Source organism: Chionomys nivalis, chromosome 14 (assembly GCF_950005125.1).
Source record: "Chionomys nivalis chromosome 14, mChiNiv1.1, whole genome shotgun sequence".
In the NCBI taxonomy this organism is placed as follows: domain Eukaryota; kingdom Metazoa; phylum Chordata; class Mammalia; order Rodentia; family Cricetidae; genus Chionomys; species Chionomys nivalis.
Genome location: NC_080099.1, coordinates 66,090,430 through 66,117,715, shown reverse-complemented (window position 1 = coordinate 66,117,715; position 27,286 = coordinate 66,090,430). Strand labels below are relative to the sequence as shown.

At 46.4% G+C, this 27,286-nt stretch overlaps 2 protein-coding genes across 5 annotated transcripts in view; one reads left to right on the top strand and one right to left on the bottom strand.

Moving 5' to 3' along the window:
* Nucleotides 1-10,182, top strand: part of Taf4b (TATA-box binding protein associated factor 4b) — a 200,642-nt gene extending 190,460 nt beyond the window's left edge. The window contains exon 15 of the mRNA XM_057789330.1: nt 9,639-10,182. Within this exon, the coding sequence (XP_057645313.1) occupies nt 9,639-9,920 (282 nt within the window). The 3' untranslated portion in view covers nt 9,921-10,182. The remainder of the gene's footprint in view (nt 1-9,638) is intronic.
* Kctd1 (potassium channel tetramerization domain containing 1) overlaps nt 1-27,286 on the bottom strand; it is a 206,379-nt gene that overhangs the window by 2,629 nt on the left and 176,464 nt on the right. For 3 of the 4 annotated variants that reach the window (XM_057789335.1, XM_057789336.1, XM_057789333.1), the window contains exons 3-4: nt 18,506-18,650; nt 3,024-3,329 (exon numbers count right to left, since the gene is read on the bottom strand). In XM_057789335.1, coding sequence (XP_057645318.1) covers nt 3,024-3,329; nt 18,506-18,650 — 451 coding nt within the window. The remainder of the gene's footprint in view (nt 1-3,023; nt 3,330-18,505; nt 18,651-27,286) is intronic. The other variant, XM_057789334.1, reaches the window with a different exon arrangement.

Genomic DNA, 27,286 nt, shown 5'->3' with positions numbered 1-27,286 from the left:
AGCCACTAGACAGCAACAAACCTCATTCTCATGCGTATGTCCCCCAGGGGCGTCATGGACACCAGTTGTCTTTTGGCCCAGAGTATCTGGTGTGGCCCAGTGCTGGCCTGCATGTGGTCAAGTGCTTGTTACGGTGCCTCGTAAACTGCTTAGGAAGACATTGCTTTTCATTCTATTTTTTTCAATTATCTATTTACATTTTATTCTCTCTCTCTCTCTCTCTCTCTCTCTCTCTCTTTCTCTGTGTGTGTGTGTATGTGTGTGTGTGTGTGAGTGACTGAGTGACCCAGCAACTGAACTCAAGTCATTAGACTTAAAGGCAAGCATCTCTACCAGCTGAGCTAACTCACAGGGTGGTTAAACACGAAGTCCATAGCAAAGTTCCTTGGTTTTAGGCATGCCTGAATGACTGGGTATATCTGCAGTTATCTGATGCCCTGTCCCTAAGTCTCTGTGTGTTGACAGACAGGTGTCTGCCTCTTGGTGGTGGGTAGAGTGGGAAGCAAGAATGGCTTGGGGCTGTGTGAGTGACGAAGGTAGGACAGGAGAGACTCCCACAGCTGATTTGGCCAATGCATCAGGCACACAGAAGACGGAAGGTGCTCACTGGACAAGGGGAGAGGCTGAGACCTTCTTACTCTGCCTTTGGTCAGTTCAGTGGGCACCTGGAAGGGTGAATGGGAGGAGAAAAGTTTGAGGTTTCACAAGCATTTAGAGACAACACAGCCTCGTGTGTGTGTGTGTGTGTGTGTGTGTGTGTAGCCGTGTACGACCACCTCATACCTCCAGTGGAGAATGCAACTGTTGCTCTCTGGAACCCTAGTAAGACTGGGTACCTTCCTCTGGATGCTGGCAGGTCTCATTTTTCTGAGTTTCCTGCTATTCTGCTCTGTGACAACTGCTCATACATTTGAAAAATTATAAACAGTTTGTGACGATTTCCCTGAGGCAGCATGATCTCATGAGAGTTTCTAGCCTTTCAACTCTTGGAGAGCACTTAGTGGTGCGGGGGATGGAATAGAGATAGGACTTGCATTCGCTAGGTGAGCGCTTTACCACTGAGCTATGTCCCAGCCCATGATGACCACACAGTGAACAAAGTCATGGGCCAGTTCCGACTAAAGAGAGCAGGGGCCCACTGCCTTCTAATAGCGTTCAGTGCCTCTGCACCCTCACCACAAGGCAGGTACACTAGCAGAGCTTGCTGCCAGAAGACAGTGACCCACCGGCCACAGCCAGGGCTGGGGGGTACAGAACAGATACTCAGCACCCTGAGCTAAGATGGACATAGGACCTATCAGCATCTAAGGCACATAGCACCAAATCATCAATCCCACCCCCATGTTTTCTTCTCCCAAAGGTGTCTCCACCGCAGAACACGACAGTTCCACTCCACTTCTGTCAGAAACCTGTAGGGCTTCTTACAGCTCCTAGCCACAGTCGGAAAAGCTGTGAAACCAGCAGTTGAGATGCTCAGACCGAGACATCGCTTGGTGACCTGCCTCCTCCTTCTCGATTATCATCTACTGTTGGGTTTTTGTTATTTTGTTTTGTTTTTTTCTTTTCAAGACAGGGTCTCAATGTAGATAAAGCTGGCCTTGGACTTGCTAATGAGCTGAAGATGACCTTCAATATTTTTATTTCATTTACACACACACACACACACACACACAATTGCTTGTCAGGATGAATTTGTGTGCAGTTATCCAAGGAGGCCAGGAGAGATCACCAGACTGGAGTTGCAGGCACTTGTGAGTCAACCAATGTGGATGCTGGGTACTGAACCCAGGTGGTCCTAATCATGGAGTCATCTCTCTAGCCCTGACCTCAAGTTCCTGATCCTCTTGCCTCTACCTCCCAAGTGCTAGAATTACATAGGTTTGCACCACAGCTCATGGGGCACTAAAATCAGTCTCAGTGCCCAATTCATGCTGGGTAAACCCAACTGATCTACATTCTTGGACCCTGGAGTATTTATTTTAGAACAAAGTTACAGCAGCTTCCTCTTCTGTTCAGATTCATTTTCTGGCTTTCCTCTCGTCTCCCACAAGCAAAAGAACCTAACAGCAAACACCGCAACCCTTTTCTCCCAAACCCCACTAAAGCAGAAAATCTCCCCGAGGCTCACCATCACTGTCTCCCATCATCCTTAACCTCCTGTACTATTCAAACTCATTCTGGTTCCTTTCCTTCAAGCAACATTCCTGATAGCACTCAACATGCTGAGGGCACTTCTGCTGTGGGCTTCTTACAACTTGATCTTTCTGCCTGGCAGATCATTAGGGGTTTGCTATGGAGTACACCACACAAGGCTGGACAGAGAAAGCCTGTTCTGCAGCTGGTGGACTCGGTCACTGAGGACACTAACCGAATCAATTCCTTGATTCGCTGACGGCTTCACAGTGAATGGGCTGTCAGGAGGTGGTGCCTGATTGGAGAAAGTAGCTCACTTGAAGATGTACTTCTGAGGGGCACGTCATGCCGGGGCCACTTCCTGTTTGTTGCCCTGTTTTTTTTCTGGTCACCATAGGGTGAGCAACTCTCCTCTACCACACCTGTCGGTAACAATGTTTTACCTCATTGCAGCCCAGTGTGCACCAAGTGATCACCTCTGAGACCATGAGCCAAAACAAATGAAGTTGTTTCTCTAAGGTGCTTGTTACAGTGACAAACACTAACATAAACACCGCCCCATGTCCTGTTCTTACTATATGGACAGGGCTTATGGTGGTTAATGTCTCTCCCCACCCACTTTTGAGATACAAACTCTGCAAACACAGAACTGTTGTGTGTTTTCTTCTGCATCACCTGTACTCACAGTAGGTACACATAGTATCAGGTACATAGTAGGTGCTCAACAAAGACTTGTCGATTTATGGGATGGATGCTGAGAAACCACCAACCCAATGTAATCATTGCCCATGACAGTTCCTCAGCTCCCTGCAGGAAAGGCACTGGTGGAAGAACGGTTGAGTGACGGCACCGAGAACGGCATTGGTGCCGTATGGTATATGCTGACATACCTGGACTGAGTTGAGGTGACAGTAGCCATTTAGTGGAAACCTGATGACATGTGTGGAGTCGTGATTCCAGCCTGCATTGACGGAGTTGCACATCACATCACCAATCTCTGGGAAGACTTCTTCTATCAAGGACTTGTCCCCACTGAGGGTGATCCTTTCTCCAAGGTCCGGGGCCACACGCACCACGAGGCACTCACAGGGCCGTGAAAAGCGGCCAGTTTCTCTGTCCTGTTTCCATCGTTCCATCTCCAACAACATTGGCTGAAGTTGAAAATATTTTGCCTCTTCATATAACAAAGTATAGTCCTGGCGGGGGGGGAATTAAAAGGCATAGTGGGAAACACATATATAAGGTGCCAAAATAGTTGTGCTTTGATTGATTTGTTTTGCTTAGGCTCTTACAAGATAGCTCAGGTTGCCCTTGAATTCATGGTCCTCCATGACCCCTAGTGTTGGGACTACAGGTGTGTGGCCTTGAACTCATGGTCCACCCCCCCCCGCCCCCCCCCCACACACTGTTGGGATACAGGTGTGTGTGACACTTCTGGGCACAACAGAGCCGCTGTAGCCATGAACCCACAGCAGCCGTGGCCCTCTGCACATTCCAGCAAGCAGGGAGAAGGGCTCGCAAGCCTTCCCCCAGTGATGGAGCTTACGACTACAAGGAGAGGAGGAGCCTGTTTTCTTCAAGGGAGTGGGCCTAGTAGGCTGCCCATGCCCCAGGGGATGGCTCTGCATACACAAGCTTGTGCTCAACACAGACCGAACTCAGTGGGTTATTTTTCAAAAGGAAAAAGAAATGGAATTGGAGTAGGGATTAGGGAGTCGATTTATGAGGAGGTGGGGGAAGGAGTGGGGATCAAAATACAATCTTGTATGCATGTATGAAGTTATCACATAACTAACTTTAAATGTTACATTGAAATTGATGTCTCTTCACTTCTGTTGTATTTCAATAATCAATTCTCAATGTGAACATTTCACTTACAACACATTTGTAAAGACTCCAATTGCACTCACTCATTCACTCATTCATTCATTCCTTGTGCTGGCTACAAGTTGATTTCTGTCAACTTGTCACAACTAGAGTCATCTGAGAGGAGGGACCCCAACTGAGAAGATGCCTCCATGAGATCGGGCAGAGCATTTTCTCAACTTGTGATCACTGGTGACGGTGCCCAGTCCATCACTGGTGGTGCTATCCCTGGGCTGGTGGTCCTGGGTTCTACAAGATGGCAGGCTGAGCAAGCCATGGGGAGCAGCACCCCTCCATGGCCTCCATCAGCTCCTGCCTCCAGGTCCCTGCCCTGCTGGAGTTCCTGTCCTGACTTCCTTTGGTGACAAAACAATGATATGGAAGTGTAAGCCGAATAAACCCTTTCCTCTCCAGGGTGCTTTGGCCCTGGTTTCATTACAACAACAGAAACCCCAACCAAGGCATTCATTCATTTTGTTAGAGACACAGGGGATTAAGGGCTAGTAGATAGGCCTGTTTAAGGGATTTTCATGAATGAAGTCCTCAAATCCCCTATGAAACCAGGCCCCATCCTTACTCCCATTTCACAAATGAAAATCTGAAACGCGAAGGATTCACTTTCCTCTTTCAGTTCAGAATGTTCCTGGGGATCTCAAGCTGGATGTTGCTGGTGGGAATCCAAATGTAGTCTGCTCTGCTGGACGCCCAGGAGGTTAGGCTCAGCTGCAGACACACACACGGGGGCCTCGTTCTTGCCACCTTCAGAACTCATCGTGGGGAGGTGAAGGAAGCAGCATGGCCTGGGGACAGGCTTGAGTGGCTGTGGATGCGCATGTGGCTTTTACTTAAACTTGGGTGTTGGTATGTGATGGGTTAGGTGAGGCTGATAGAAATTTGGAAGGTTCTCACCCTGCCCCTGGCCACCTGTCACTGTTTTTTCAAAGCAGAGATGCAAACAGCACACAACTCTGACTCCTGGGAACTGGGTGAGAAAGAGAACCTTATCCATTTCTGGAAGGCTTAGGCATTCTTTGCCTCAAGTCATATACAGATGGCCTGAATTAAAGCCCCAAATCCACACAGGAGCTACTGAAAGAGAAGACAAAGAGAACGGGGCCAAGGACGGGATGGAGAGGCAGCATGAGAGGCGGTATTGACAAGCAGGTCAATATTATGTCTCAGTGTAGCTATGGTCACAATCATCCCTGGGTGTGAGATAAGTGGATACTTGTCCAGACATGTCGGCTGAGAACACTTTAATCAACTGACAAAGTCATCTCTGCCTCATGACTCTCAGAGCAAGGGGCAGACCAGAAGCAGAGGATACAGAACTACATTTACAGTTCCCTCCCCCTCCCCAAGGAAGCAGTAACCATGATAGCAGCTTCATTCACATCTTCGGGACCTGGAGAATGGTACAATGGTTTACACCAGTGTGCCTCTCATTGGACAGTCCACTTCCTCTGTTGGGAAATAAAGACCAGGTGTAAGATGCTGTCGTGAACACTCATCTCGCAGAATCTGATACTTCTTTACTCAGCCTTCCACCTTCCCAGCAAAGGAAGACGCGGCTCTGCCAGTCTTCCCTGCCCGTATTTCTATTTGCATGGCCTCCTGACCCTGGGGACACAGTTTGGTTTTAAGAAATTGAGAATTAGCTGAGATGTGTCCACTCTCAAGATAGGGTAAATTAGGCCGGGTGGTGGCGCACGCCTTTAATCCCAGCACTTGGGAGGCAGAGGCAGGCGGATCTCTGTGAGTTCGAGACCAGCCTGGTCTACAAGAGCTAGTTCCAGGACAGGCTCCAAAACCACAGAGAAACCCTGTCTCGAAAAAAACAAAACCAAAAAAAAAAAAAAAAAGATAGGGTAAATTCAAGTTAGGTATGTTTGCATAATCACAGCATTTTTGAGGTAGTGGCAGGAGGATCAGGAATTCAAAGCCAGTCTTGGTTACATGATACTCTGTTTAAAGACATAAGAACAAAAGAATAGGGTGGGTGTGGGGTACACACCTTTAATCCCAGCATTTGGGAGGCAGAGGCAGGAGGATCTCTGTGAGTTCAAGGTCAGCCTGGTCTACAAAGCTAGTTCCAGGACAGTCAAGGCTACAACAAAAATATCACATCTCAAAAAACTAACCAACAAAACAAAACAAACACACAGACAGAAAGGAACAAAAGAGCAATAATAACAAGACCTATGCTAAGCCGTAAGGGCAGGAGACAGTAGACCTGGGTTTCTGCTGGCTACCAGAGTCTCTATGACTGCAAGAAACTGACCTAAAATACTAAATTGAGCATTCTCAAAGAGATTTAGACAGAGTGGAGGGCTGGGAGATGCCCCATCAGGGGTGTAATGGTTGTGTAAATGTGAGGATCTGAGTTCCTTCCCAGAACGCAAGCTAATAAGCCGGGCAGCATTGTCATTCCCACTCTGGACATGTGCAGACAGGTGGATGCCCGAGGCTCACTGGTCAGCCAGCCTCATGCCAGCAAATGTGAGGAAGTAAGATCCCTGTCTCGGTGACAAAGTGGATGGAATGCTGAGGCTGATCTCTGACCTCTAAGTGAGTACACATATGCCTGTGCATACACACACATACACGCCCCACACAAAACCCAGACTCAATCATAGTAGCTACTTAGGAGGTTGAGAAGGGAGGATTGAAAGTTCAAGGCCAGCCCATTGAACTCAATTAGATCCTGCCTTAAAAAGAGAAAAGGAAAACTTAAATAAGGGCCAGGATGCAACTAAGTAGTACTGGTCTAACATGTATAAGGCTCTGGGGTTAAGCCCTAGCCCTGCAACACACCCACACACCCACACCCTCCCACAACCCCCCTCACCTACACCCACCCATACACACACACCTCACACACCCACACCCCCACACACCCCCACACACCCCACACCCCCCACACACACCCCACACACACCCACACCCCCCCACACCCACACACCCACACCCACCCACACACACACACACACCCCCATACACACACACACACATACCCACCCCACACACACACCCATACACACACACCCACACACCCCCCACACACACCCACACACACCCACACACACCCCCACACCCCCCACACCTAGATCCTGCATACGAAAAGAAAACGTGATATTAATGCTTAATTTGCTTAACATGATGACCCCTAGTTCCATCTCTTCTGCTACTTGCATGATTTTGTGCCTCTTTACTGCTGAATACAACTCCATTGTGTACACATTATACTTTCTTTTTACAATTTTATGATTTACTATTGTGTGCGTGTCATACATAGGTATGGGCCAGTGTGTGCCACGATGTGTGTAGGTATCAGGACAACTTCGTGCAGGCAGGGGGCTTGAGAATGGAACTCTATCAGTCCTGTGATGGGCATCTGGGCTGGCTGTGTATCCTGGCAGCTGGGAGGCATTAAGATGGATGAGCAAGTACCCGTGGGAAGCAGCCTTAGATCCCTTCGGCTGCTTACGCAAGTCCAGTACTTGTATTTGTGTGTGCGTGTGTATGGCACCTGCATAGTGATTTCCACAGTGGTCACACCAGCGTGCCTTCCCACCAGCAGTGTGTAAGGGCTCCTCTTGCCCCCCACTGTCACTAATATCTGTCGTCGTTAGTTCTCTTATTGACCCGCATTCTCACAGGGGTGCGATGAAACTGGAAAGCAATTTTTAACTGCATTTTCCTGACACCTCACGATCTTGAACATGATTTCAAAGAATATCTTTTATCTTGTAAAAATCCATTAAAATGCATGATATCTGACTGTAAGACGCGGGACTCTAGAATTGCTAGAGGAACGCATAGGCTAAACACTTTAAGATATGCTTCAGAAGGGCTTTCTGGACTGATCAAGAGGACTGCATGAAGCCAAAGCCTTCTGTACAGGCGAGAAGACAGCAGGGGCAGCCACAAAGGGGGAGAAAACCTTTGCCAACTATATATCTGGCAGGGGATTAATACCTAGAATCGGTAAAAAAAAAAAAAAATTACAAAAATTCAGTAACCCAAATCCATATCAACAAATGGGCTAATGAACCGAGTTCTCCAAGGCAGAAAAACAAATGGCCAGAAAAGTAGAAAAAATGTTCCACGGCCTTAGGGCCAGAGCTGTTGTGATTTTCTCTTTCGCTGACCTGCCCTTCAAACACTGTGGCCTTGCATCATGCTGGCTGGGATTAACCTTCCAGCTCTCATTCATTTGTTGTGCCTCTGAGGGGCTTCATCAGCCACTTGTACTTGACACTGCTGATATTTTCCCTAACACCCCAAAAGCACACAACACTGAGGTGTCGCTCAAGAATGTTCAGGACAGCCTCTGCTCAGCGAGAGGTTCTGCCGCTGCTGAGGACACCATGTTTCCAGTCACTGCCGGCCAGTATGGAAGAGGTGAAAGGAAAGAGCCAAGTGGCTGGCAGCATCCCCTTCGTCCTCCCAGCCTGCATGATGTGAACTGGACCATGCATTCTCCAGCACATCGGAGGCAGCCTTCTAAATCCGTGAGCCAAAGTCAACCTTTCCCCAACAAAACCAGCAAACATTGTATAAAGGTGATTCTCACAGTCCTGGTCAAAGGCGTCGGAGTCTACGCTGCCGTCTTAAGGATGAGTCTTGCTTCCAGAGGCTGCCCCCAGCCATTCCGTCCTCTGCCTGCATTGCCATAGGTTTTTTTCTGACTCTGACCTTCCTGCCTCCTTTTGGATTTTTAAGAACCCCCATAACACAGCACACCCAGGTAATATGGGGTTATCTTCCCAACTCAAGTGCCTAGCTCAATCAAATTGGAAAGTTTTTCTTTGTCATGTACAGGAGAAAGGGCTTGGCTGTCAGTGCTACTGGTCTACCTGCCCCGCCCCCCAGCGCAAAGGTCATCCTCTCTTGGCACCCCAGCTCTCTGAGTCCCCTTCACCAGAGCTGCTGTGTTTGAGGTCCTCATTTGATGTCTGGGAGTGTCCTGAGAGCCACCGTAATTTACCCCACCCTAACTTCCATGCTGTGGGGTTTGAATTTTTTCTAACTAAAAACTTTGATTCCCTCATCCAACACCCTGTGTCATTCTGAACTGCGCAGTCTGTTCCTATGTGAATCACTGTACAAAGCAATAAGACAACAGGGCTAGATGAAACACTTTGTGGGGTTCAGGCAATAAATCAACACTGAACTTTGGCTATCAGCAGTAACAAAGCCATCATTCTAAGATCTTGAGCTTAGTAGTGGCATTTGGCAGGGATCTTGTTGGAATGCTACAGTTTAAAGCGGGGTTTTGAGGGGACAGATGGCATTCAAGAATGGGGTCACATCTTCACACTGCCCCAGGCTCCTCCTTCACTGTTCAGACCTCAGCCTCTGTCTGAAAACTCAGGGGAACAAGTCATATTACAGCTTCTTCCCACTGTAAAATGCTGCATCTGCAGCAGCTGTGATAGAGTAGAGATCTCGTAACCAAAGGTGATAAAGCTGATAGTGTTTGGCAAGATGTGACCTTGGGTTCAACACCCAGCACAGTAAATAATAAATACATACAAACACAAATAAAATCAAAGGTAATGAGTCTAGAAGGACTTGCGGTTAGAGTCCCTCTTTGCTCACTAAGCCCTTACCTTTTTTTTTCTTTAAATATACAGGCTACATATTTTATAAGTGACTCTGAAGCCTGGTCATGGATGGACAGAGCATCTCACAGATGGACAGAGCATCTCATGGATGGACAGAGCATCTCACGGATGGACAGAGCATCTCACGGATGGACAGAGCATCTCACAGATGGACAGAGCATCTCACGGATGGACAGAGCATTTCCTGGTCTAATGCTTAAATTCATAATTATCATCATCTTTTCTTGGAATGTAAGAGAAGCAATGGCTGTTTTGAGACTTCTGGCCTTTCTTGGCAACTTCTGTTGCTAATGAAGATTTAGAATGCCCCCAGCCCATCTTCTTAAGCCCTAGGTGCCCTCCTGTGGGCCTCACACTGAACAATGCCACACAACTGGGTATCTTTCTCCTTTTTAACTATCCTGGGTACGCTTTCCTTTATCCCACTGCTCTTTGGTTCCTAGGCAGACAAACTCTCTCTGTGGAGATGAAGGGTACCACTGGAAAATGACGGCCCATCATGCCAGCATGCCTTAAGCACTGACCAGCCTGGTCATTATTGCACGGGTTCTTCTCACTATGCCACCATTTTTTTTTTTTGTTTTTTTTGCATGGTTAGGATTACTCTGGACATTCACATTCTTCTTTTTGTTTGTCTTTCTGTACTTCCTAGCCCACAGTTCTGGCTCTGGCTCACTGTTGGCTTTTTCTTTAGAAACCTGGGCCTTATCCTTTAGCAGGCCTGTTTAATTCCATGATTTTAACTTCCTGCTTTGAGAATTTTGCATGGCTCTTTTGGGGTTTGCTGGTCCTGGGCTCATCCCCCTGTTGCCTCTAAATCTTTGAAATCTTCCTTATGACCCCTTTCTGATCGGGCAGTGACCTTTCTTCACCTCGTATAGATTAAATAACCCCACGTTTTTCATCTGAAGATGCTTGGTAGGAATAGGCAGATGTCAGTGCAGCAGTGGGCTGGGCGGGTGTCAGTCAGTGCAGCAGTGGGCTGGGCAGATGTCAGAGCAGCAGTGGGCAGAGCGGATGTCAGAGCAGCAGTGGGCAGGGCGGATGTCAGTGCAGCAGTGGGTTGGGCTCCAGCCCCTCTGGGGAAGATGAACCCACAGCATCTGCTTTTCCTCACTCATGAGCGAGGAGCATCCATTATGACAACGAGAGAATGGTGAAGGCCAACCCAGCAGCGAGAACCCAAGGCCACTTCCTCAACTGCTCATCGCCCTAAACTAGTAAAGGGAAACGTTTTTTCAGAAACTTATCATGTTTCAGTGATTTTAGCTTCCGAGATTATGTATTTAATTTTTTGACATGTAAACCAGTTTTTGAGCTAGAAAAAGGGTGACCCCACTTCATAGGTGAGCTACTCTAAGACCTGAAGACCAGCACACAGGAGAATAAACATGGGTGGAATCCAACTTGCAAATGAAGCATGTTTTAAAAACATATTTCTTGGACTGGAGAGATGGCTCAGTGGTTAAAAGCACCTGCTGCTCTTCATGAAGACCCAAGTTCAGTTCCTAGCACCCATGTGGTTGGTTCCTAGAGCTGGGCCTGTAGCTCCAGGAGATCCAGTGCCCTCTTCTGGCCTCCATAGGTACCTGTACATACACAGTGCAGGCACGCATGTGCACATGCACACATGCTTACACACACACACACACACACACACATGTATGCACCTACAATGCACTAATGCACTCATACTGAAAAATAAATCTTATAAAAATGTTTTTGTTAATTACATGTTTCATGGGTAGTGGTAAATACACCATGCATTAGTCTCTCATTGCTCCTGTAAGAGATGACCGCAAGCTTGGTGGCTTACATCAACACAGACTCATTCTCTTATAGTTTGGGAGGTCAGAAGTCAGAAATGGATGTCACTGGGCTGAAACCAAGGGGTCAGCAGGACCGCTCTCTTCCAGATGCTAGGGGGCAGCTGCTTCCTGGTGGCCAGCATCACAGCGCTTTGTTCAGTCACATTCTACCTCAAGCCTCTTGTCCCCTCCTACGAGGGCCCACCTGGGATCTCCAGGAAAACCCTCTACCCCTGTAACCTAACCTCCTCTGAAAGTCCTGCTTGCTCCACGTGCAGCATGTGCACTGGACCTGCACCTGGGGCTCGGCTTTTCACAGAGCTTCTGTCTGCAGAAGCCTCAAAGGCTTCAGCTACTGACACACTTGATGTTTTACACTCACTGACATATCTTCTGCTTGCAAGCCCACTGACCCATTCACTCATTCGCTTTAAAAGTCACGTCTGTGACAAACACCCTGGGGATGCAGTCAGGACTCAGGACTGTATTCCTGGGACCCTGGGACTCTGGCTCCTGACAGCACGGCATCACCGGGAGGCCATAGAGGGTACCGTTCTTTGTTTTAAAGCAGCACTCAGCCATCAGAAGTGACAGACCTCTGCAGGACTTACCTCCACTTGACTTTAAGGACTTCCCCCTATGGGGGTGGGGTGGCCAGGATGGTTGTGCAGTGTTTAGACTTCTAGGGTAAATCATTTTCCTCACTCTGCAATTCTTTCTTAGGCTGACATTCTGGTGTTTTCTTCATGTGTGTATGTATGCATGCACATGCACAAACACACACACACACACAAACACACACACACACAACAGAAATCAACCACAGTCTCATTCCTCAGTTGCCCTATACCTTGTTTTCCAAGGATCTCTCCTTAGCCTAAGCCCAGGGGATCTGTATGTCTCTAGTCCACAGTGCTGCTACTGCAAGTGTATGCTCAGCTTCTTCATGTGGGATGGAACTCAAGTCTTGGTGCTTGTGTGACCAACACTTTAGCATCTTATGGAGCCATCTCTCCAGGCCTGGGCTCGCTTTCTCTGTTCTCAGAGCCAGAGAAGTTGGCTCACCTGTTCCTATTCTGCTCTGACCCACACAGCTTCTTACCAGAAGTCCTCGCCCCTCACCAGCGGAAGGGAACTCCCAGCTTCTCCTGACAACTCTTGGGTTTGGGGAGCAACGGGCACCCAACTTCACATTTATCTTTGATGTCTATTAAAGGAAATGGACGCAGCAATGTGTCCCTTCTGTGCTTTGTTGTGTCTCCACCTCCCCCGACACCCTGCAGAGAAAGACTAGACCAAGCACAGCCGACAGTGACCTGACGCTTGATGACAGCCCTGAAGGTACAGACGCTGGAGCAACAATCAGGCTTGCAAGCCACATGAGCATTGCACTACAGGAGACAGGCCTGATTTAGGACTTGGTGAAGGGAGGGGCTCCGGGTACTGTCTAGAAAGGGCTGAGACTGGGACTGGCTGCCTGCCTGGCTCTTTGTCCTCCTAGGTTGCTGCAGCTAGTTTCCGGCTTCTGAGGAGCATCCTTGTGAGGAAAGAAGTACGCATGGGCAAGAGTAACATAGTCTCTGGGAGGGGGAGCCAAATGCCAGGTGGTAGCAACTGAGAGGGCTGGTGCAGGTCCCCCCCCCCGAGTGGGAGTGAGGTCCAGAGATGGTGCAGGTCCCCGAGTGGGGGTGAGGTTCAGGGCTGGCGCAGGTCCCCCGAGTAGCGGTGAGGTCCAGAGATGGCGCAGGGACCCCGAGTGGGGGTGAGGTCCAGGGATGGCACAGGGACCCCGAGTGGAGGTGAGGTCTCTCCGCTCTGAGTAAATCCTAACAAATGAAGCGACTAGAAGCTACGCTTGTATCGTCAGAGTTGGCTAAGGAGTCTCTCAGTGGAACCAGAGGAGAGAAGAGACTCTGGTCACTGCTGGCTGCATCCAGGGTAGTGGCTGTGATTTAGGAGAAGTCAGGCACGTCTAGCAGCCGTGATCCTCAGAACTGTCCTACTGTTTCTACCCATGAAAGAAGGCTTCCATGAGATAAACTGGCCAAAGTCTCTACCCCACCCCATAAACACTCTTTTTCCTTAAGCTAGACGGCCGGTACTCAGCTGGGCTGATTCTAATGCCTGAGGCCATTTAGAAGAAGGCTTAGAGAAGTTCTTTGTTGCTGTAACTGGGGGTGGGGCACTGCTGGCTCTTTGGTGGGGAGAGGCCAGGAAACGGATCAAAGTCCTACATTGTACAGGACAGCCCAACCCCAGAGAATCATTTGGCCACAAATGTTGGCCATGCTGAGGCTGAGAAGTAGGCTTCACAGAGCTCATTTCTGCTGCAGCCCAAGGGCATATGCCTCATTATCTGGCAAAGTTCAACCTTAGCATCCTAGGCTGACACAAGCTTGCTCATGTGCAGTAAGACGGAGCACACAATCTCACAGGGTATGTGCTCTTGGAAAGATGTGGAACCCACAGCCTTCAGATGTGACTTCCAGGCCAAATGACATCGGGAGATGACTGAATGAGCTAAACTGTGTGAATGGCAAACAGGCAAATCTAGATGACAAGCCATTCTGTGGGACAGCTGGCCCAGCCTCAGCGCTAAGTGAACAGGAACCGGACTTACAGTTTAGAGAGTGAAGAGCTGTAAATGCTCACTCAACATGTGGCCAGGTAGTATCTCAGAAAAACCACTGTACAGGGCACTTTGGGGATCAACCAAGTAAACTTCGACATAGTTATGGCATTACACGAAACAAAATTTAGTATAAAGGACAAGTAGAAAATTGTTAAAAATAGGTACAGGAGAAGTTCCAGAGGCTATGCAAGGCTCTGTGATAGCTCCCGTTGGCTGTCCACTCTTCCTATCTGGAAAGAGGGAGCTTCACATGGGAGATTGCCTCCATCAGACAGACCTTTGACTGGGAGAATTTTCTTAATCGCTAATTGATGCAAGATGGCCCACCCTACTACGGGCAGTGCCACTCCTGGGTGGACGGTCCTGGGGATGTGTAAGCTGACAAGCGAGAGGAAGAAAGCCCGTAAGCAGCATTCCTCCCTTGTCTGTTTTGGCTCCTAGTGCAGGTTCCTGCCTTGACTTCCTGTCTTGCCTTGCACAGGATGGATTGTAACTTTAAGCCAAGCAAGCCCTTTCTGCTCCAAGTTGCTTTTGGTCACAGTTTATACCAGCAACAGAGAAGCAATCTCGGGCAAGTTTTAACACTGACAATCTGAGCAGTGGGAAGATAGTACATAAATGGTTTTTGCTTTTTTATGTTTTCAGTTCTTCTGCAGTAGATGCATACTTCTATAATATTAAAAAGTATTAGAGTTTTGGATAGAGTGTAGATTGATAAGCTAGGCTGCCTGGTAGTGGTTTGTGTAGATCTAGGAGGGGTGGATATTCACAGAGTGATCACAGGAGGTCTGTTTTCAGAGATGTTAAAAATAACAAGCAGGAGGGAGAGATAATCTCATAGGTCCCGAGGAGAAGAGCAAAGCATCAGTCTTCTGGGGAACTGGGAATTACAAACATGCATTGGCATTTGTATGTGGGGTTTGAAGTAGCAATAAGCAAATCGTTATGATTGAGGACAGAATCGAGAGGAAGGGCAGTAAGATCCACGTAAAAATAATTAAGAGAAGTTCTGACATTGCGTACACTGAAAACTGACTTTCCACGGAAGCCAGGACACAAGCTTCTGAAATATGACATTATCAGAACTGTTAAGTGGGCTTTAGCACAGACAACATATTTGTGGAACTGGACGTTGATGGGCACAGGATACTAAAATTGTAGGGCTTCACACCCTTGCTTGCGCAGCATGAAATGCTGGAGACAGAAGGAAGCAATCAAAGATCATTCTCAATGGCAAACCTGCAAAGCAATTCCTGCAACGTGACAAGGCCAGGTCCCATTGTCAGGGTTAGAAGGAAAATTCTGGCATTCTGACAGCTCACATGGGCATGTGTGGTTCCCACGAACTTCTCTTCTCTTTGTGGTTTAACTCCATCAAGGGCCACAGAGCTAAATGCCATCTCAGCTTCCACCGTTCTTCTCCCTGCTGCTCCGCCTCAGTCCCAGAACACTGTGGTGTGAGCCTATCTCCCAGCAGCCTCAAAGGAAGCATTTGAAGGTCCCTGGATGTGTGGGTTTCTTTTGACAAGTTTTTTTTTTTTAAAAAAGTTTTTTGTTTGTTTGGTTGGTTTTAGACCCTCCCCCTCACAAGCTTGGGCTCTGATTAACTAAAGGAGGTGTTCTCTGCTTAGAGTGGATGAACAGCAGATATTTGGGGTTCGGAAATCCTCAGAGGACACTCCACAGGTGTGGTTAAGCAAATGGCCCAGTCTTAGGTGACTGGGTGAGTCCCCAGAGCATGGCTGCTGGAACTGCCCATATCAGCATCTAATGTTCCCTGAGACAGAACAGTGTCTTCCAGGAAAGTTTGTGACTGAGAGTTAAGACAAACTCTGTGTTTAAAATACCGAGCTCCTTCCTTGAAATATGCTGCCATTAAAAATAAATGGCTATATTTGTTTTCTAACAATAATAACCATTTTACTATTTGAAGGTTCCCTGGAGTGGCATCCCTGTTAGAAACAGGAGTTATACATGATGAGATTATATACACACAAGCTTTCTGTTGTCAGGTTAGTTCTTGATGAGTTAAGAGAAATGCATTTTCTATTGATATTCAACATCTGGTCTCCTATGACATCTGTAACTAAATAAGCAATTGTCTTGGGCACAGTATACAATATTCTTTAGAAAAGCATGTGTCTCTGTCTGTAAGAATATTACCATGCAGCAGTTAGTCAGGCTAGGACAGCATATTTAGGTCAGATTCAGAAGGTTATATGACGGGAATTTGTTAATTTATTTCCTGCTGGCATGGGAGTGCGTATGTATGGGTGGGTGTGCATGTGTGGGTGAATATACAGAAGTCTGAGGGCAATGCTTGCCTTCTATCAATCCCTACATTATTGTAATTGTTAGCGTTTGAGACAGGGTCTGTCACTGAACCTGGGACTCCCCACCACTATGGCTAGACCAGCTGGCCATTGAGCCCCATGGTTCACCTCTCTCTCTGCCTGGCTTTTCTGTGGAAACTGAGGATCTGACCTCAGGTCCCCATGCTTGCACAAGAACTTTTCCCACCGAGCCACCTCCCCAACACATATGACCAAGTTTTAGTGAACCACTATAAACCAGCAGATCCCAAATTACTAAGGGGCTCAGGGGCCTCCATCACCTTCTCTTTCCTGAATTTAAAGCAGTGCGCATGTGCCAAGGGTTATTTCTCAAACACAATTGAGTACAGAGGAGTTACGTCAGGGCATGTCCGTTTTACATGAAAATCTATGCACCTTTAATAAGAAACTAAGGAGCGTGAGAGTTGCTGTTGGGACGTGCAAGTCCCCTGTACCTCTGCAATGGGCGTGAAGAAGACTGGAGCCTGCTCTCCCAGGCCAGCAATAAGTTCTGGGCTCTCTCAGAAGTGCATATCTCACTTTCTATCCCAGGCTCTAAAGCCTTGGCTAATACACCAGCTCTGCAGTGTAAGTGAACTGCATCCATGTATTGAGAAGATGCTATTTCAAATATTATAACATACATGATATTTTACACAAATAGAAACACATTGCATATCTTTTTATAACTTGCTATTTTCACCAAATCATAAAAGTTTGTTTTTTTGCCCCATATATCAATAGATATGCATGAGTTACACTCTTTAAAATTATTTCATTATACGGATACTCTATATTATATTCTACCATCTGCTGTTTCTGAACTCCTTTTAAGTATGTTTTCCTATTATAAACACAAGTACCAGACATCCTATGTACACACATGTTTGCATGCTCTTGTGAGTATTTATAGAAGATAAATTCATAAGCATGAAATTGCTAGACAGCATGCATGTTTGAAATTTTAATAGCTATTGTTGAATTATCCTCCAAAAAGGTTTAATCACTTTTCTACCCAACCATATTGTAAATTCCCCAACACTGTGTCCATAAATCTATACAATTTTATTCAAACTAATTTATAAAAAGGATTACCATTTTAGTATTGTACCTTTTTTTCTTCTTTTTTTTACTAAAGAGAGAATGAATATCACTTTAAATATTTACTGACAAAATCTTTTTCTCCCTTTGGGAAAATCTTGTATATATGTAAAAATTTCTCCTAGATTGTTTATCTGCCTTCACAGATCTGGAGGAACTCTTTTGTGATGGATATTAATCTCTTGTTGCAAATATTTCTCCCACTAAGACATTTTCTATTTGAATATGATCTTCTTTGCTTCACATGGCTCTTTAAAAAACTTCCTTTGTGTATAAGTCTTAAATATATCCTTTCTGTCTCAAAATAGAAATTCGTTTTTTAAATACATTCTGCCCACTTCTCATCGAATTTATTGCTACCTGTACATTACAATTTTTGTTGTGCTTTTTTCTGTTAGAAGCTATCAGTGATACTTGTTATTCTGTTGATTGGAGGGAATTGGTTCTGCATTTAGAGGTTTTAATTAGTTCTCTATTAGTTCTAATAGTATTCAGAATTAGTAGCTTTAAAAATCTACCAGCCATAAAAATTCTATTTCACGCATTCCCTTCTAATACTAACACTTTTTTTTTTTTATGTTTCTCTGGTCAAATTCCATTGCCTACCAGGCTCCCTTTACTGTGGTTGATGCCAATTCTTGCTACTCCATTTAAAAGGAACAATTCTAAAAGCATATTTAAATTTCTGGGAGACAAATTTTTATTGAGTTAAGTTCCTTTTACTATCTAGAATGCTAAGACATAGCAGAAATTAAATTTGAATTTAACCAACTTCTTTTCAATTTCCTAAAATGAAGTATATTATTTAAATAAAAAGTGAATGCTTGCTGATCCTACGTGAATGGCATGCACTCTGCTCCACAAAGACAGTGTCGCCACGCTAAGGGTTGCTGGTGCCATGTGAGTTGCTATGCGTGGCAAAGGGTAGGACTAGAAATAGGGGGTTTTTTTGGAGCACATCAAAACAAATCACAAATTTACTATGAACATGGATTCCCTCACCTTGAAATCATCAGGAATGAGGAGTTTTGATGTTCGTAGAAAATTCAAGATATATCTGAACATCTGTCCATCTCTGTCAATGAAATAGTGCTGTTTGAGACTGTCCAAAACAATGGGTTCTGTACCATCAAACAGTCTTCCGATTCTGTGATAAAAAAAAAAAAAAGAGGGAAGAGTGAAGACAATTAGATCAATTGTTTGGCCACGAAGACTCCCAGCTTCAGCTTGTGCCACTGTGAAAAGCTTCCACGGACAGGGGACTGCGCCAATCACCCACTCAGCAGAGACGGGTCTGAGACGTGCTGGTCCTTATTGAGGAGAAAGCTCAGAATGTCTCAGGTCTGCTCAGACACGTGTCTGTCTTCCCTGTCACCTGTAAAGGAAACGCTCCTGACGGGAGAGCTTTCCCCAGTGTTATCCGCTCTCTGCCATCCGTGGTGTCACTTCTCCCGTGTGCCTTTTACACCTATCCTACTGTTTACAAAGGGGTTCTGTTCCTAAAATGTGTTTCAGCGTTTTCCCACACATGAGTCCCAGGCTTCTAAAAAGACGGCAATGGAGTTCATACTACGAGCAAATGAGGACTGGCGAGTGAGGGCCGGTCAGCGGCACCGGAGCGCGTCGGCAGGCAGTACACTCCTCACCAGAGGCTCATCTGACTTCTCATTAATAGTATGAGTGGATATATTACCCCATTTTTTAAAATACAATTTTTTAAATGTTGTCATAACTTGCCCATCTTGGTTTTGGAATGTTATTTATTGCTCTAAAGATCATTTTGAAACAATGCATTGTCTAGTACTATGTTGAAATGTGACAAAGGTCAGAGAAAATCAAGTATTCTACTCTTAAACATGACAAATCATATTTTTTCCTTCTCTGGAATCAGACATGTGAACTTCTGTTTCAATAAAAATATTTCAAAGATAATTCTAAAACTCATACCCTACCCAAAGGCGGATCCAAGAAAGTCACCGTGGGGCTGCATTTCTCAAACCCAGCAAGTTTTTTGTTGAACTTCCCATGAACTAAGTATGATTCTTAAGGGTGCGGATCATAATCACCCCGAGGTTCTTTCACTGTCTGTTACTGCTCGTTCTTTTCGCACCGACGCATCAATCAATCAAACAGACAAACCCATTGCGTCACTCACGCGTTGTCTTCCAGGACAGCCTGCTGCAGGATGGGAAGGAATGACACTTGCTTGCCTCTTACTGAAACACTTTACTCTTCACTTAATAACATGATAAATGTAATGGTTGACAGGGAAGAAAGGAGGCTGGATTAATGAAATGCTTCCCAGGCATCTTCCACCAGCCTCAGCACTTTCTACATGTGACAAATCCATTATCCTCACCTTAATGATGAAGAAATCAGGTTGAAAATGTGAAGAACTGGCCCAACGGGTTAGGTAGCAATGGGGGATTCTGCTGCCGATAGGAAAGGGACAACCTTATCCTCATGGGAATGAAAAACATTGTCACCGTGCAATGACAGCTTTTGGTTGAGAGTTGTTTTATCTGTATTTGCTAAACAAGAACTGTATAATAAAATACAAGCCCTGATACTGATTAATTTAGGGGCCAGCATCAATGGTTTCATCACTTCCTTAAACAGAAATGAAAAGTATTTTATTTTTAATTAAGTCCTATGCTCTAGTGCTCTTGAATACTCACTCCCGAGCCTGGCAGCGCAGGGCACAGGACGAGCCGCTAGTGCGTGTGTGCTGAGTGGACAGAAAGGAACTGCCCGCTCCTGTGTGAGCAGAGTGCAGAACAATGTGACCGGCCATTGACGAGCTGTCATCTGGACACATGCCTTCCTGTATCTACATTTCCTTTGTATAAAATTGTCCCATTTGTTTTCTAAAATAAGCTTTCCCCCTCACAGTTTATGACCAAACCCCACAAGTCATTCTGAGCTCAAAGGTACTCAGGAATAGCGATATTCCATGGGAACTAAGAGAAGTTTCTTAAGCTCAACTTAAGAAATGGTTGGCTTTTGAATTCTCCAAATTAGGAAAAGGGTGTCACTCAAATGGGAGTATCGCTGAAATGGGGGTTTCGTCGCTGAAATGGGGGTGTCGTCGCTGAAATGGGGGTTTAGTCACTGAAATCGGAGTGTCGCCACTGAAATGCGGGTTTCGTCACTGAAATGGGGTATCACTGAAATGGGGGTTTAGTCACTGAAATGGGGGTGTCTCTGAAATGGGGGTGTTGCTGAAATGGGGGTGTCATCGCTGAAATGGGGGTGTCGCTGAAATGTTTTTTACGGTGTAAAACCAAGACAGAAAATGTGATATGTATCCAACAGAAGGTGTCTGAGGAAAATGAGAAATTATAAAGAGAAAGCAAGAGAGAATTCCAGTCAGCCAGTGCAGACTCGAAAGACAGCTGGGCTGTAGGCAAGGCCTGAGCAGTGGGACAGAGTCTCTACGGAGAAACAGGAGGGACTGATCCCAGCCAGGGTTTCAAGGGCTGAGGGGAAGACCCCAGTCCTGCACTGATGCTCTCTTCCTTAATGAACCCCACAGTGGTCAAGTCACCCGATCCTGGCCTTTTCTCCAGAGCTATGACCCTGCGGTATGGAGCAACACTAGGTAATCAGACCCGGAGGAAATGGGCTCACTACCGGGAAAGACCAGACTGGGCAGGAGTGACCCCAAGGAACAGGAACTAGGGGCTGGAGAGATGCCTCAGAGGTTAAGAGCACTGACTGCTCTTCTAGAGGTCTTGAGTTCAATTCTCAGCAACAACATGGTGGCTCACAACCATCTGTAATGAGATCTGGTGCCCTCTTCTGGCCTGCAGGCATACATGGAGGCTGAACACTGTGTACATAACGAATGAATAAATCTTAAAAAAAAAAAAAAAAAAAAAAAAAAAGGAACAGGAACAGGAACAGGAACTAGCAAAGACTGGGCCGACTGACGTTCTCCCAGATGGAGGAAGGTAGTGGGAAAGCCTGTATGCTTCGGGCAGAATGGGCTGTGGAGAAAGAATCAGGACTGTAGGGAGAAAGTGAGAGGACTGTAAATGGTTCTGGGGTGTCGGATACACATTCCTGACTGAGGTGAAGGCCCTTATGAGGGGCAGGACCTTCCCTATCTGAGCTGCAAATGTTAGAAGTGTTCCACTTTCTGCCCACCTTAAAGGAGGAGCCTGTGAAAACAGAGCGGAAAAGAAGGGCAGGCGGTGCCAACAGCCGTAAGATGCTGTCTCCTGGTGGTTTTGAGATGCGGTAGATTCCTGTGGAAAAGTATTATTTGGCTAAGCAAGTAAGGGGAGAAATCAACGGGACAGTACTTCTCATGGACGTACGAAGGAGTTACAAATCACGCGGCAGTGGTGTGTAAACGCTGCTGCTTGGAAACTATGTGGACTGATTACAGTGTTCAGACCTTGGAGAACATTCCTGGTTTCCAACTGACCAAGACCAAGCCGGCTCTGGAGGACATATGGCTGAGGTCTTTTTTCTCTCCCTTTTAAAAATGCCTCTTCACTAATGCTGAGAACGACTTCCACGATGTTTTAAAGGCTAATAACTATTTTATTAACAATAACTAATTTATTCTGGATAATTTCAGCCTCACACCAAAACTGACAGAATAATAAAATGAATCTAAGTGAAGAAAGACACCGTCACCCCGGTTTCAAAACCCACGAACTCTTAATTCACGTCCACCTCCCTGCCTCACTGCCCGTGCTGGGGACTTTGACCTAAATCTCAAAACATCACATCATTTTATCTAAATACTTCATTAATTACTAGCATTATAAGGCCTGCTAGAATCAGACGTAGGTCATGTTGAATATTTTCCTTCTTTGGTGCTTTTTCACATGAGCAGTGTTGAGTCTTCTTGCTTGTTGCTCAGGGCAGAACCTGCGGCGACCAGGCTCCTTTGGGTGAATAGTTGGCCAGGCTTCCTGCTATACTGGGCTCCCCTTTTACCTGGCATAGTTGTGGTAGGCACTGCGTGCATATAAATATGAAAGGGCTAAAATCTGAATCTGCCCTTAAAACTGTTTTCTCCTGCAGTCATTCATCTATAAGACCTGGTTTCTGTAACTTACTGAGTCCGTTTCTCAAGAATTTCCCTTTCCTCCATGCTTGTGTAATCATTTGGTTATTCATTCAGTATCCACTGAGCCCGTCTATACCAGTAAAGGGTGTGGGTGTGTGACAAAGACATAGACCTTGCTTTTGTGGAATTTAGTAGTCCACGGGGCTGGACGCATGGGCCAACGGCCGCATGATGAGTGAATCAACATGTGTGGAGTGGACGGTAGAAGTACAAAGGAGGTACAGCCAACATCGACCCCATGGGGGTTATCAGGGAAGGCTCCCCGGGGTGAAGAAGGAGGGGGAAATTAGCTGAGCACATGGCTAGGAGGTCAGGGCAGGCTGGGGCACAGGAGATGAAGGGGCTTGAGCTGGAAAAGGCTTCTCTCGCGACTGCTGTGTTGAATCAGGCTGACTGAAAAATGAGGCTGAAGCAGCAGAAAGAAGATGCACATCAGGTGATGGACCACAGATTTGTTCTGAGGGTGATGGGAGCTGATGGCAGATTATTCTCTTGGGAATCTTAAGAGAAAGCAAATTTAGAAACGAGACAAAAGTGAGACGCTACCATGTCTGAACTCACGTCTCCTTACAGCCATGGCTCATCCACACCTGTCTCCCATGCTTGTTTTTAACCATGTCATGGGCATGGTGTGGTGTCTCTTAGCCCTGGCTGATAATGGAAATTCATGAGGAGCCTTTAAACAAATACTGATCTCAGGGCCGCCCCAGTTATTCTAATGCAGTTAGGAATAAGGCCTAAATGGCTATAGTTTTAAAGAGTCTTCATTCGTTTGTGAGACAGGATCTCACTGTGCAGCCCAGACTAACCTTGAACTCACAGAAACCCACCTGCCTTGGCCTCCCTCCCAAGTGCTGGGATTGAAGGTGTGTACCACCACAACCACACTGGGCAACCCTGGACTTTAGGCCGTCCCTCCCTTCCTTCTCCCATCTCCCAGATGCTAGGATTCCAGGTGTGCACATCACAGTGCTCTCACTAAGTATGAGTGTAAGGCGGGGGGGGCGTGGGGGGAGGCACAGAGACTCAGAGTGAGCCCCATCCACCTGCAGTGTTTCACTTAGTCATCTGGTCACTTTAAACTGTAACAGCCCTCACTCCTATAGTCATCTGGTCACCTTAAACTGTAACAGCCCTCACTCCTATAGCCAACCATGCTCTTAGAAACACTTCAACCTTTTGTTTTGTAAATGTAGCAACATTCATAGATAGGCAGATGGGCAGAAACAGTTTCTCTAAATCTCATCTCCTGCTCTGTGGTGGCCAGTGGAGACTGGCACATTCCAGCCCCTAGAGGGCAGCCACTCTAAGGCTAGTTATTAGGAACAGGTCCCCTCACTCAGTGTCTTAAGAGCCATCTTGGTTCCTCTTGGTTCCCACAGGTGGCCTTAGCCTCTCATCTTGCAGGTATGGAAATAAGCCCAGGTGTTAAGTTGCTTGGCCAAAGGGACCATATTTAAATGATGGCGCTCAGGTGACAAGCTTGGTCTGATTTAAAAGCTTTTCTTGATCACTAGATCAGATCAAGATCCTCACTGATGCTTTAAGAAAAAAATAAACATTTTATTTTAGGAAATGTACAATTGTTACAGTTCGATAAAGCTTGATAGTCCAAGATAATATGTTGGTAATGATTGTGTAGGGAAAATAATTGATTTGATAGCCAGGACAGAGAACGCTGAAGATCTGGGGTTTCTAGCCAACGTGGGTGAGAGAATTGGTGTTCCGTGAAACCACCGCAACCCAAGCCACAGCAAACCAAGTAAAACACGCAGGACTTCTGCGGCTCCCGTCAACACAGCCGGGAGACCCGGGACGGAGCAGACCTAGGGTGGGAACAGAGGGCTGCAGAGCAGCGAGAGCTCCTGGGAGGAGCGCACACAGCGGCCTCCTGACCCCACCTACTGGGTTACTACTACCCCAGAAGCTGTGTCCTCACACTGAATCTGGAACAGCCACGGAAGCTACTGGGGAGTTCCCAGGCCTTCTGCAGCCACCTTCTGTCCCCAGTTCTTACACCCTACACTTCCCACAATGCCTGGGAGACACCTGATCACATCCTGTTTCTAGGCGTGGAACTGGACACTTGCTGTGTTTATCTAGGGACAAATGGAACCTTCCCAGGTCTCTAACCCAACCACCATGGTAACCAGAGGGAGTGATTACCTGCAGTTTCTGAAGGATGGACGTGACAGGGAGATGAGAAAAATGCTTGGAGAATGAAATCCTAAGACTGACCAAGAGGCAAAGGGGAGAAAGGGGAGGTGGGCCTTTATACCCATGCAGGAGCTTTTTGCCAATAAATGTCTCCACCTTTCCGTTCTAAGGGAAAGATGGCTTAGACTTGGGAGAGAGACTCCATTTAGCTTCTGGTCCAGATTTTTTTTGCTGGCTACCAGATTCAGAGGCAACTCCCAAATGACCTCTTTAGCACTGGGGGGTGTTTTTAAGCTATAAGTAGTACCCATTAGTTGAAAATTGGGAGAATGTAGAGGGTGGAAATTAACTGAACAGAAAGAAAATCTATCATGAGTCTACCACCTAACGAAGCATTAAAAAAAGAAATTGATTTTAGATATGAAAAGCACCCCTGACACACATACACGCACAAACACGCACATGCATGCACACACGAGCACCTATGCCACCAAAGGTCCCCAACTGATGATGTACCATTGAGAAGTAACTGGATGGATGGGGTGCTAACCTCATCAACATATTAATGAGTTCCCAGCCAATGGGTTATCAGAGGTGGGACCTCGTTGGAGGAACAGGTCACTGGGGAGGTGACTTAGAAGTGGTATATTTGTCCCTAGGCCTTTCCTCTTCTTTCTCTGCACCCCTGGGTACCATGAGGTAGCCAGTTTTGTTCCATCACGTGATCCTACGATTCTGTAGGATCTCTCGTCAGCCTAACAACAATGGAGTCAACTACTGTAAGACAAAATAAGCCTTTTGTCCTATGAGATGGTTCTGCCAGGCAACTGAAGCCGATGGCACAAAAAACATACAGCTTTAGATGTTTTTTTATGTCTTCTATTTTGGCTTCCCAACCAAATTTCTTCCCTAACCTAATATGTGAAGTCTAAGATAAACGGCAGACATGGTAGAGGGATGGGTAAGGGCACTTGTGTGTCCATGCACAGCTCTGTGTGTGTGTGTGTGTGTGTTATAGGTGTAGGAAGAAATGTCACCACAGGGTTTGGCTGGCCTCAGAACATCAGGGAGATAAGCACATAGGGCAGAGATGACTGTGATCAAGGGGTTCCTTCCTCTCTTTTCTGCTGAGATTACAGAGGAAGGAGAGAGGGCGTGAATGAAGAGAGATGATACATTAATAACGAATATGTTTACAACATAGCATTAGATCGATTGAGGGATTCCATGAACCTTCTCTGCCATGACAGACAATATTTTCTGAAACTGTGCACAAAAATAAGGAAGGAGAAAAAAAACCCACCCTGAATGATCATAAGGAACATTTAATTTCAAGCAAATAAAATGTTGTTTATGATCATCCAGGGTTCTGGAATAATTCTTTAATGTTTCCAGTCTTGGGGAATTTCATGTTTTGTGACTACAGATAAAAATTGATTTAGATCTTGTTATAGAAATGGATAGAAGTAATTTAAGGGAAGAAAGAAAATAATTTCTTAAGTACAAACCAAAGCAAATTGTATCTACTTATGGGAAGCCATGCTTCCAGCACCTGCTCCCTAGGGCAGCATCGTTTCCTGTGATAGATGGAACTGGAGGCAGCGGGGAGGAGAGACAGTGGGGAGGAAGAGCATTTAAAGTGAAAACAACAGAGCGTGTGCAGTGCCAACACGGGAGCTCGGCTCAGAGACGCACGGCGCAGTGCAGGCCAAGGCCACTTAATCTACGGGAAATGTTAAATGCTTTTATTATTGTTGTCGTGTGTCTGTGCTCACACGCACACATGTGCCTAAAGTGTCCTCACTTGCAAAGCGGGTGTAATAATACAAAGACAAAGCCGGGAGTTTTCCTCATGTGCTCTCTGCCTCACTTTTGAGACAGGGTTTCTCATGGATCCTTGAGTTCACAGACTCCCTGGCTGGGAGCAGTCTCCAGCACCTGCCCTCTGTACCTTCCAGAGGATGATGGTGTGCACCAGCACACTGGGCTTTGTATGTGGGTGCTCAGGGTCCCAATTCAGGGCCTCATGCTTGTACAACAGGTACTTTACTCACTAAGCCATCTTCAGCCCTTCAGCTTGAGTTTTGATTTTGTTGTTGTTGTTTTAACTAGAGAAATGGGATCCCATCAGACAGCGAATTCTTACAAGGAGCACGTGGACACTCGGTAAAACATTCACATGTGTTCTCTGCAGGGCACATGGTGTCAAGTCATGACTTCATGAGGCTCCCTACTTTACAGGTGAGGACGCTGCAGCAGGCAGATAAATAACCATGCCAGAACTCCCAAGGCAGCTGACCACAAGACCTGGCTCGGACCTTCTCCTTTACTGCCCAAGGTTGTTTTATGTCTCTGTAAAGTACCGTGCCCTCCTGCCACGGACTTGGTAACTGCTGGCAGGTGTCGGCCTTAGATGACTGAGTGCTGTGCCCAATCAGATGTCAGCCTTAGACAATTGAGTGCTGTGCCCAATCAGATGTCAGTCTTAGACAATTGAGTGCTGTGCCCCAGTCACGATTCTTCCCATCTAAAGGACCAGG